This window comes from Bufo bufo, chromosome 2 (genome assembly GCF_905171765.1).
Source record: "Bufo bufo chromosome 2, aBufBuf1.1, whole genome shotgun sequence".
Lineage (NCBI taxonomy): Eukaryota > Metazoa > Chordata > Amphibia > Anura > Bufonidae > Bufo > Bufo bufo.
Window position 1 is genome coordinate 505,561,583 of NC_053390.1, and position 12,909 is coordinate 505,574,491.

The 12,909-nt window shown below is 45.7% G+C and overlaps 1 protein-coding gene across 1 annotated transcript in view; it reads right to left on the bottom strand.

Annotated features, from left to right (window-relative positions):
* LOC120989619 (ceramide synthase 4-like) overlaps positions 1–12,909 on the bottom strand; it is a 207,434-nt gene that overhangs the window by 123,575 nt on the left and 70,950 nt on the right. The window contains exon 5 of the mRNA XM_040417835.1: positions 886–943. Within this exon, the coding sequence (XP_040273769.1) occupies positions 886–943 (58 nt within the window). The remainder of the gene's footprint in view (positions 1–885; positions 944–12,909) is intronic.

Genomic DNA, 12,909 nt, shown 5'->3' on the forward strand with positions numbered 1-12,909 from the left:
AGCACAAACTTCCAGTATCCGTAGTTTCAGGTGCTGCACATCTCGTATGTTCACAGCATAGACAAATGGCCTTCAGATGACCCCAAAGATAAAAGTCTAAGGGGGTCAGATCGGGAGACCTTGGGGGCCATTCAACTGGCCCACGACGACCAATCCACTTTCCAGGAAACTGTTCATCTAGCTGGCACATTCCCTGAGTTTTTCCAGCAAGATGGTGCACCACCACATTATGGGTGTCAGGTCCGAGCATTCCTAGATGAACAGTTTCCTGGACAAAAGTTGGATTCAAAATGGCCGACTTCAAAATGGCCGCCATGGTCACCACCCATCTTGAAAAGTTTCCCCCCTGACATATACTAATGTGCCACAACCTCACCAACCATTCCCATTTTATTAAGGTGTATCCATATAAATGGCCCACCCTGTAGATTTAGAATTTATGTCTCCAACAATCAAGCACAACTCAGGTGCTCAAGTGCATTTTAACCGCTTAGTGACATAACAATTCCAACAGTCATAACTTTTTATTTTTTTTTCACTGCATCTCATCGGGATACATATAATGCATTAAATAATATTTATTAATTTTTTTTGGGCTACTTATCTTCCAGTAGCAGTTCAAACTATGGGGCACATTTATCATGACCGGTGTTTTAAACTACGGTCTAAATAAAACCATGAGCTGGAGGTGGGTTCACTGAAGTTTATGGAGAGGTACAGGCGCCAGTTCTAAATGTAAGACTGCTTCCTTGCTGTCTTACAATGAAAATAATGCCGGCCTGCCCCCTTCGCCGCCCAGCAATGCAACACTGGGCCCCATGCAGTGTCAAATTGTGTGCCTATGGGTCTATCATATTGGTCCATAATATAAAAAAGCATACTCACGTTGATTAGTAAAGAAAATCCAGTAAGGAATGAAATCAAGTACATAGTAAATCTCCAGCTAAAAAATAAAGAAATAATATTTACAATCATCTCCACATGAATTGTTATAAGTGTGCCCACCAATATTACTTATAATACGCACAGATCTCATTCAAAGGGTTGTCCACTTTCTGGCTACTAATGACCAATGTGTATGACACTAATATACCCACGGCTGATATTCTGTACTGTTTGCTATATTTCTGTCACAGCCAGACAGCTGAGAAGCGCTCACAGGAGCTTCTCAGATCCTCCTCCTTGAATTTCTTTGTTTTGGTTTAGTTTCTCATCTCGTTAGTCTATCTCAGCTGTCATGCAGTTGGACTGATTGCTACCCTTTAAGTTCCTCCACATAATGCAGTAGTGTGCGGCTGATACAACTTCCTGGAGTGTGTGTGCGCATGCTGTTCCCAGTTCCCAGTATCTCGGCAAAAGACAACTTTTCCAATTTTTTTTATACAAAGTTGGCATTTGACCAAGATATTTATCTCACCCAGCATGGGTATATGTAAAATGACACCCCAAAACACATTGCCCAACTTCTCCTGAGTACGACAATACCACATGTGTGACACTTTTTTGCAGCCTAGGTGGGCAAAGGGGCCCACATTCCAAAGAGCACCTTTAGGATTTCACAGGTCATGTTTTACACATTTTGATTTCAAACTACTTACCACACATTAGGGCCCCTAGAATGCCAGGGCAGTATAACTACCTCACAAGTGACCCCCTTTTGGAAAGAAGACACCCCAAGGTATTCCGTGAGGGGCATGGCGAGTTCCTAGAATTTTTTATTTTTTGTCACAAGTTAGCGGAAAATGATGATTTTTTTTATTTTTTTCTTACAAAGTCTCATATTCCACTAACTTGTGACAAAAAATAAAAACTTCCATGAACTCACTATGCCCATCACGAAATACCTTGGGGTGTCTTCTTTCCAAAATGGGGTCACTTGTGGGGTAGTTATACTGCCCTGGCATTCCAGGGGCCCTAATGTGTGGTAAGTAGTTTGAAATCAAAATGTGTAAAAAATGACCTGTGAAATCCTAAAGGTGCTCTTTGGAATGTGGGCCCCTTTGCCCACCTAGGCTGCAAAAAAGTATACATGTGGTATTGCCGTACTCTGGAGAAGTTGGGCAATGTGTTTTGGGGTATCATTTTACATATACCCATGCTGGGTGAGATAAATATCTCGGCAAAAGACAACTTTTCCAATTTTTTTTATACAAAGTTGGCATTTGACCAAGATATTTATCTCACCCAGCATGGGTATATGTAAAATGACACCCCAAAACACATTCCCCAACTTCTCCTGAGTACGGCGATACCAGATGTGTGACACTTTTTTGCAGCCTAGATGCGCAAAGGGGCCCACATTCCTTTTAGGAGGGCATTTTTAGACATTTGGATCCCAGACTTCTTCTCACGCTTTAGGGCCCCTAAAATGCCAGGGCAGTATAAATACCCCACATGTGACCCCATTTTGGAAAGAAGACACCCCAAGGTATTCAATGAGTGGCATGGCAAGTTCATAGAATTATTTTTTTTTTGCCACAAGTTAGCGGAAATTGATTTTATTATTTTTTTCCCCTCACAAAGTCTCCCTTTCCGCTAACTTGGGACAAAAATTTCAATCTTTCATGGACTCAATATGCCCCTCAGCGAATACCTTGGGGTGTCTACTTTCCGAAATGGGGTCACATGTGGGGTATTTATGCTGCCCTGGCATTTTATACTGCCTAAAGCGTGAGAAGAAGTCTGGGATCCAAATGTCTAAAAATGCCCTCCTAAAAGGAGTGTGGGCCCCTTTGCGCATCTAGGCTGCAAAAAAGTGTCACACATCTGGTATCGCCGTACTCAGGAGAAGTTGGGGAATGTGTTTTGGGGTGTCATTTTACATATACCCATGCTGGGTGAGAGAAATATCTCGGTCAAATGCCAACTTTGTATAAAAAAAATTGGAAAAGTTGTCTTTTGCCGAGATATTTATCTCACCCAGCATGGGTATATGTAAAATGACACCCCAAAACACATTGCCCAACTTCTGGAAACAAACTGAGTCCCTCTATCGGACACCACATCAGAGGGAATGCCATGTAGTTTCACAATGTTGTCGACAAACACCTGCGCAAGAGTTTTAGCATTGGGTAGACTAGGTAATGCAATAAAGTGTGCCATTTTACTAAAACGATCAACAACCACCAGAATCACGGTCTTTCCCGAAGAATTCGGTAAATCCGTGATAAAATCCATGGACAAATGGGTCCAAGGTCTGGACGGGATGGGCAATGGAAGCAGAGATCCGGAAGGCCGAGTATGTTTCACCTTAGCACATGCACAGGTACCACAGGCTGACACATAGTCCTCAATACACTTATGCAACCCTGGCCACCAGAATCTGCGAGAGATGAGATCGACAGTCGATCTGCTCCCAGGGTGCCCAGCAAGCACTGTACAGTGATGTTCCTCGAACACCTTGTGACGTAATTCGGAGGGAAGAGTCCAGAGCATCCTCCTGTGCCTCAAGATCAGGATAAATAGCGGATATAACTACCCCTTCAGATAAAATGGGACTAGAGTCATTACACTCACCCCCCCAGGAAAGCTACGCGACAAAGCATCCGCCTTGACGTTCTTAACCCCAGGGCGATAAGTGACGATGAAGTTAAATCTGGTGAAAAACAATGACCATCTGGCCTGCCTTGGGTTCAGTTGCTTAGCCGACTCTAAGTAGGCCAGATTCTTGTGATCCGTAATTACCGTAATAGGATGAATTGCTCCTTCCAACCAATGCCGCCATTCCTCGAACGCCAAATTAATGGCCAGCAATTCCCTATTCCCCACATCATAATTCCTTTCAGCAGTCAAGAGTTTTTTAGAAAAAAATGCACATGGGTGACATTTACTAGGTGAAGGACCCTGCGACAATATTGCTCCTACCCCAACCTCAGACGCGTCAACCTCAACAACACGTCCGGTTGCACCAGAATAGGGGCCGAAGCAAAAACATTCTTTCACAGCAGAAAAGGCCTATAATGCCGCATCAGACCAGATAGAAATATCAGCACCCTTCCTAGTCATGTCTGTTAAAGGTTTAACCACCGATGAATAGTTCAAGATAAATTTACGGTAGTAGTTGGTAAACCCCAAAAACCATAAGCGCTTTCAGATTTTCGGGTCGATCCCAGTCCAACACGGCACGGACCTTCTCGGGATCCATACGAAGACCTGAGGATGAGAGCAGGTAACCCAGAAATTGCACTTCCTGTACAGCAAATACACACTTTTCCATCTTAGCATACAACTTATTCTCTCTTAGGATCTGTAACACCTGTCTCACATGATCCTGATGAGTCTCCATATTAGGCAAATAAATTAGTATGTCATCAAGGTATACAACGACAAACCTCCCCACCAGATGATGAAAGATGTCATTAACAAAGTGTTGAAAAACCGCAGGAGCATTGGTTAACCCAAAGGGCATGACCAAGTTTTCAAAATGACCCTCAGGGGTATTAAATGCGGTCTTCCACTCATCCCCCTCCTTGATCTTTACCAGATTATATGCCCCCCTCAGATCCAATTTAGAGAACACCTTGGCACCGACAATCTGAGTAAACAAATCCGGAATCAAAGGAAGGGGGTAAGGATCACGGACGGTAATGCGATTGAGCTCACGGAAGTCCAGACATGGTCTCAGGGTACCATACTTTTTCTTTAAGCAGTACCCTTATTGGACAGTACATCCTGAAGGTGAGGACCCCTAGATCTCTCCCTCAGGCGTCTATAAAGACGTACAGCAAGAGACATAGCTGCTTCCAATGACTCAGGATTTTCATGAAAAGCCAATGCGTCCTGCAGTCTCTCAGAGAGACCCTGGCAGAATTGGCTACAGAGAGCAGAATCGTTCCACTTTGTATCCGTAGCCCATCTCCTAAATTCTGAGCAATAGGTCTCCGCAGAACGTTCTCCCTGCCGCAAACCCCGTAACTTGGTCTCAGCCTGAGAGATCCGATCCGGGTCATCATAGATAAGACCCAAGGCTCTAAAGAATTCATCTACCGACCGGAGGGACGGTGATCCGGGAGAGCTACCTTCGGTTCAGGGCAGGCCTGGAACCCACCACCGGAACCAGCAGCCTGTGGACTCTGAATCTGCAAAACCATCGCACGGAGGTCTGCTACCTCCAAAGTCAAATTTTGCAGCTGTTTGACCAGTGCAGTCATAGCATCCATAGCTGCACAGATCAGAACAAAAAAATGGCGGTATTGGCTCTTGATAATATCATGGATGTTGTAGGGGAGAACCCCAAAAGACAACAAGAAGTTTTTATTTTCTGATCGCAGATTTATATATTCTGTTTTCTGGACATGATTATAGGAGGTGACCATCTCGCCTGAGCTTAAAAGCATTTAGAAAGCATTAGGAATTGCTTTATGGAAGCCCCATGGTCCATAGACACAATGGTCAGGAGGGGACCTCATTGACTAGGGAAGGAAAAGGGTCACCACCTATAAAACCCTGCTCCTGGCCTTAACTCCTATCCGTATGGGCACCTCTCGATGGTAGAGATGCCCATACACAGAAAACCCTGGTGGCCCTCAGATGCCCTAACAATAATGACAGGGCAGAGACAACCCAGTCCTTCCCTGGTGAAGGAACCAGCGTCTCGCTTAGGCCTAGTAAAAAACAAAGGTAGGGGGAATACAAAACACAACAAGCGGAACACTTAACTTCTGAGGCTGATGGATGATGGACGATGGACGAACAGGACTTCACCACGAACCACACTCCAGCTCTTCCAAAAACCAAATGAAGCTATCCAGAGCAAGAAGTGATGGGTAAAGTCAGACTAAATAGGGGGAGGTGAAGGTCACATGATCCACACCTGAACAGGGGGTGTGGACATACCAGCAACACACAGACAAAGTGAAACCAAAAGAGGCTGTCAGATGACTAATGTGCAGATAATCTTTCAGACCTTCTCAAACCTGTCACCGGCGTGACAAGAACCTGGCAGACACTTGTGAAGCAGAACCTGGCAGAATTAAACGACATGTGTTAAGGCTGGCCGCAGGCTAGCCTGGATTTGTGGGAGGGGCCGGTACCTGTCTTAAGCAGTCTGGCTCTCCCAGGCAGCACGTCGGCATTCGGACGTCTGCTACTTCCGGGTGTGACGTCATCAGCAAGCGTCCTGCAAGAGTCGGATCTCAGAGAAGCCGGGTGTACCTTTCCCTTCAGTCTGCAAGCTGTTCAGGTCGTTTTCCAAGATAACTGGTTTGTTTGGGGAGCGTGGCAACGTGGAGGAGGGTAGGAGGGTGTGTAGAGAGGGGGAAGTGTGCCGGAGGATCGCTTCTCCTCACTGCGTTCAGGCACATGCAATTCAAGTTTTGGCACCAATGGGCAGCATTGTCACATAGTTGGAGCTCATTGCCTGTCTCAGCATAACCTGTATCTAAGTTCATACAGGGGCTGCGAGTCATCCGGGCTCAGCAGGTTAAACTCTGGCAGCTGGGTCCTGGTGCCATTACTGAGTTGATTACTTACAAAGTTGCTGCTTGTGCACATGTTTGACACTCATCACATACACTACATACATACCTTAGACACATAGTTCGCACATCAGGCAGTTTGACGAAAAAAAAAAAAAAAAAGGGTACAAGTGGATTGTTAAATAAAGTTAAAAAAAAAAAAAAAAAACTTTATCCACCAAGCTTCATCCATACACCTCTAGCATAGGTTCATCCGCCAATACAGCTACACGCTCGCACGACATACACACCCCGTTTCATCTCGTAGACTAGTGTCATACGGTCTGTTTTCCACAAATCCTATACTTACATACATCACCTACCACGTCTGTAGGTTCTTTAGCCCGCAGTATTCGTTTTTAATTAATCTGCCACGTCACAGATTCACACAAACTCGGGCTCGCTTCATACGTCAGTGGAAACAACTATCATACTCCCTGTCAGCCTCGCAGGCTTTTCGTTCAATCGTTTCACGCTGCTTACTTACAAAGTTGCTGCTTGTGCACATGTTTGACACTCATCACATACACTACATACATACCTTAGACACATAGTTCGCACATCAGGCAGTTTGATGAAAAAAAAAAAAAAAAAAAAAGGGTACAAGTGGATTGTTAAATAAAGTAAAAAAAAAAAAAGAGTGGGTTGTTCAAATAAAGAAAAAAAAAAAGGGTACAAGTGGATTGTTAAATAAATTAAAAAAAAACAAAAAAAACTTTATCCATCAAGCTTCATCCATACACCTCTAGCATAGGTACATCCACCAATACAGCTACACGCTCGCACGACATACACACCCCATTTCATCTCGTAGACTAGTGTCATACGTCATACGGTCTGTTTTCCACAAATCCTATACTTACATACATCACCTACCACGTCTGTAGGTTCTTTAGCCCGCGGTAGTCGTTTTTAATTAATCTGCCACGTCACAGATTCACACAAACTCGGGCTCGCTTCATACGTCAGTGGAAACGACTATCATACTCCCTGTCAGCCTCGAAGGCTTTTCGTTCAATCGTTTCACGCTGCTGGGGGGGGGGGAGGGGAGGGGCTTAGATTCCGTCATTTTGTTTGTCAGCTTACGGGCAGCAGGTCGTAGGGTTAACAGGTTGTTTTTTTTGTTTGTTTTTTATTGTTGTTGTTTTGTGGTGTTGTTGTGTTGTTTGCAGTGGTCTACGCCATCTGCAACTTCAGCCAGTGCAGGCTCCTGCATGTCTGTGCCACATGTTTTAGGGCACATCCGGTCACGGTCTGCACATTGAAGCCGGCGTGACTGAGCCGGGTGAATGTGGAGGTACTAGACCAGCTGCTGCAGCTTCATCCGGTTCAGCCGTTCCGTACATTCCTGGTGGAAGGCTTTTCACGGGGGTTTCACACTGGGCTCATCAACCTGCCCCAGCAGACTCATGAATGCCCCAACTTGCAGTCGGCTTCTAAACATGCTGGTCTGGTGGATTCACTCTTGGCAGTTGAGCTGGACAAGGGTTTCATCATTGGTCCTTTCCAGTCCCCTCCTTTCTGCACTTGGAGGGTGAGCCCGGTGGGGGTGGTGCAGGGAAAATATTCCAATAAATTTTGTTTGATTCATGATTTGTCTGCTACACATTCTTCCCACGTTCCTAGTCTCAACTCGTTGATTCCGTCCGAGGAATTTTCCTTGAAGTATACTTCCGTAGACCAGGCTATCCAGGTCATTCTTCAGACAGGCATGGGGGCTTGGCTGTCCAAAGCAGATGTCTCTGATGCGTTCAAACTGCTGCCCATTAGCCCATCTCTCTGGCAGTGGCATGGTATCAAATGGAGAGATGCGTACTATTCGCCACCAAGTTGACGTTGGTTCCTAGAGCAGCCCCAGTCTGTTGACAGGTTAGCGCAGGCACTGGAATGGATTTTGTTGGAACAGGGTTGCCAGAATGTCATTCACTACCTGGATGATTTTCTGTTGATCGAAGAACCCTCACAGGCACCTGTTGACTTGCAGGTCTTCAAGGAGTTAAACATTCCAGTGGCCGAACACAAAACAGAAGGGCCTGCGCAGGTTGTCACGTTCTTGGGGATCTCTCTGGATTCACGTGCCATGTCAGCCAGTCTGCCACAAGACAAACTCGACAGAATCAAATCAGGTGTCCGTTCCTTGCTCATGTCTCAGGTTTGCACCAAGAGAGAATTGCAGTCTCTGTTGGGCATGTTATACTTTGCCATGAGGATCATTCCTCAGGGTAGATCATTCATTTCAAGATTGCTAGTCTTATTACAACAGACCAGTTATTTGGACGCATCAGTGCATCTTAATGCGAACGCCCGAGCAGATCTGTTCATGTGGGACAGGTTTCTCAGTGGGTGGAACCGCATTTCCATGGTTATTCCGAGGGCCACTTCTGATTCTCCACACGTATTTTCAGACGCGGCTGCCTCGGTAGGTTTCGCGGCCATATTTGGCTCACATTGGTGCGCCGGCTCATGGCCCACACACGTGCTACAGTTGCCGGGGTTTTCTCAGATGTCGGCATTGTTCGAGATCTATCCTATCGTAGCAGCTGCTATAGTCTGGGGGCATAGGTGGTCGGGTCACACGGTGGTTTTCCACACTGACAACATGGCGACCGCAGAGATCATTAACAAGGGCAGATCTAAATCGTTACTCATCATGTCTTTCATGCGTAGATTGACCTGGATAGCTCTGGAACAGGGGTTTCATTTTCATGCCCTGTTTTTGGACGGGGTCAGCAACGTTGCAGCTGATGCTTTATCTCGTTTTGATTTTCTCGCTTTTTCTTACAGAACCCAGAAGCAGACTCAGTGGGCACCCCGGTACCGGACTGGCGGCTGCTGGTCTTGGATTAGACTCTCTGATAGGGGTCGCCAGTTCACTCATTACCAAGTCTTTGTCGGCCAGTACGTTGCGGTCGTACCGCCGAGCGTGGGTGGTTTTTTCGAACTTTAAGTTGGCATATCCTAGAGGTGACACAGGTCAGGTCAAGTATATGGTGGCTTTCGTGTCTTATTGTCATTCGGTATTGGCTTTATCCTACAACACCATTAGGCTATATTTGGCTGGGGTGCAGCATTTTTTTGGCACTTCAAGAGCCAGACAGACCCTCTATATTTTCAGCTCACCCGATCAAGGCCATCCTCAGAGGCATTCAAAAAAGCCAGGTCACGGTCAAGTTGGTCCGTCGACCTATTAAGGGGGACACGTTTCATAGCCTGTCGGAAGTTCTCACATTGTCACCATTCGGAGTCCTTCCCAGCCTGGTGATCAAGGCGGCGATGTACTTGGCGTTTTACGGGTTTTAAGACCAGGTGAAGTGACACAGGCCAGACAAGGGGCGGTGGCTCTCCGCAAGGGAGATTTAGTCAGGATGGGCAGTAACTCATTTGCAGTTGCCTCACAACAGAACAAGGCAGGTAGGTCCCGGCCATGTAGTTAAGTTCTTCCAGACCACAAACGCATGGTGTCCAGTGACAGTCTTGGACAACCTCTTGCTGGCCCTCAGTCTTCACAGCCCCACCGACCCATTACTTCCATTCCCTGTTGGTCCACTGACGTCCAGCCAGTTCATCAAACATATTCGCATCCTGTTGACCAGTGTAGGATTGAATCCGGCTCAATTCTCGGGGCATTCTTTCCGCATCGGTGCGGCATCCGCAGCGTCCAAGCATGGAGTCCCTGTGCATATCATTAAACACTTGGGGCGCTGGCGCTCGGGGTGCTTTGTACGGTATATCCCGGAGCCACAAGCGGAGCTGGTCCAAGCATTCAGTACATTGGCAGAGTAGCACCTCAGGCCAATCCTTCCCTCACTGGTGGGTTTTGCCCCCTTTTTCAGGCATACCGACCTAGTGAGGCCAAGGCACACCTCAAGCCAATTAGGTAGGGGGGTGGTGGTTGGGCATCTTCCACTCGTTTAGGTCCTGACCACAAGTGTTAAGGCTGGCCGCAGGCTAGCCTGGATTTGTGGGAGGGGCAAGTACCTGTCTTAAGCAGTCTGGCTCTCCCAGGCAGCACGTCGGCATTCGGACGTCCCCTGCCCACCCATTCCCATTCTTCATTCAGTCATTCAACCATCACATTCAGGGTATGCCCCCTTTTTCAGGCATACCGACCTAGTGAGGCCAAGGCACACCTCAGGCCAATTAGGTAGGGGGGTGGTGGTTGGGCATCTTCCACTCGTTTAGGTCCTGACCACAAATTCACACTACTCCTGATGAAAAAAGCTTCACAAAAATATGTTTCTACTGCTCTCCCTGAACAGTTTGCATGATCAAAAGTGCTGACACCCCCTTTAATAACCAGTCCCTTTTTTGGGATTTTGTGCAGAAAGCGGTTTAACAACCCTAACTTTTTTACTTCTTGGCTACTAAAATAATATTTGTGTTTTTTTGGGACACATAGGGTTGTTTATTAATAACTTTATTTGAATAAACATTTTTATGGTTTATTTTTATTTTAGTTAAACTGCACAGAATGAAATTTCTTTTTTTATTTTATTCAAATTACAGTTAAATAACTTCTTTAAATTTACAAATTGATACCAAAACCAATTATACAGTAAACATGGGTTCACTCAGTCGGTATCTTTTTCTCTGGGAAAGATCATTCAAGACAGGGAGAAGTAGCTTTTTTCATCAAATAAAGGACACAAATTAAATATATTCCTGGTTATATATAACAGACATGAACGTGTTGTCACTCGGCCTAGGAAAACCTGAGAGGAGGTCACGGTGCTACTGCCTTCTCAAACAGCTGATCGCCAGAGGTCCCAGGTGTCGGACACCCAACGATCAGGATAGGTCATCAGTATAAAAATCTCAGAAAACCCCTTTAATTTAATCATGCTCTGCTACCATTGTAATTCTTTGGCGTGGACAAGGAAGAGATAACACCCTGTGTATACAGGTGAAACTCGAAAAATTTGAATATCGTGCAAAGTTCATTTATTTCAGTAAGGCCCCTTGCAGACGAGCGTGTCGGAATAAGGTCCGGATGCGTTGCGGCAAACCCGCGCGAGTAGGTACCCAATTGCAGTCAGTTTTGACTACGATTGCATTCCGTTGTTCAGTTTTTATCGCGCAAGTGCAATGTGTTTTGCATGCGTGTGATAAAAAACTGAATGTGGTACCCAGACCCGAACTTCTTCACAGAAGTTTGGGTTTGGGTTAGGTGTTGTGTAGATTGTATTATTTTCTCTTATAACATAGTTATAAGGGAAAATAATAGCATTCTTAATACAGAATGCATAGTACAATAGGGCTGGAGGGGTTAATTAAAAAAAAAAAAAAAAATTAAACTCACCTTAATCCACTTGTTCGCGCAGCCGTCATCTCTTCTGTCTTCTTCTTTGAGGAATAGGACCTTTGATAACGTCACTGCGCTCATCACATGGTCCATCACATGATCTTTTACCATGGTGATGGATCATGTGACGTCACCACAGGTCCTTTTCCTGCAATCAGCAAAGAAGGAGACAGAAGAGAAGCCGGGCTGCGCGAGCAAGTGGATTAAGGAGAGTTAAATTATTTTTAATTTTTTTTAACCCCTCCAGCGCTATGGTACTATGCATTCTGTATTCAGAATGCTATTATTTTCCCTTTTTAACCATGTTATAAGGAAAATAAAATAAAATGATCGGGTCCCCATCCCGATCGTCTCCTAGCAACCGTGCGTGAAAATCACACCGCATGCGCACTTGCTTGCGGATGCTTGCGATTTTCACGCAGCCCCATTCACTTCTATGGGGCCTGTGTTGCGTGAAAAATGCACAATATAGAACATGCTGCGATTTTCACACAACGCACAAGTGATGCTTGAAAATCACAGCTCATCTGCACAGCCCCATAGAAATGAATGGGTCCGGATTCAGTGCGGGTGCAATGCGTTCACCTCACACATTGCACCCGCGCGGAAATCTCGCCCGTGTGAAAGGGGCCTAAGGGTACTTTCACAGTAGCATTTTTCTTTTCCGCCACTGAGTTCCATCAAAAGGGCTCAATGCCGGAAAATAACTGATCAGGTATATCCCCATGCATCCGTTCAGGATGCATTAGGATGTTATTTTGACTGATCAGACAAAAGATAAAACCGCAGCATGCTACGGTTTTTATCTCCGGCCCAAAAAACTGAAGACTTGCCTGAATGCCGGATCCGTCATTTTTTTCCATAGGAATGTATTAGTGCCGGAATACCGGAATGTCAGTCCCGTCCTTCCGGTCTGCATATGCGCAGACCGAAAAAAAAGTAAAAAAAAAAATGCTGGATCCGTTTTGCCGGATGACACCGGAAAGACGGATCCGGCATTTCATTGCATTTTTCTGACTGATCAGGCATTTTTAAGACTGATCAGGATCCTGATCAGTCTTACAAATGCAATCAGTTGGCATACATTTTGCCGGATCCGGCAGGCAGTTCCGGCGACGGAACTGCTTGCGGGATCACTCTGCAGCAAGTGTG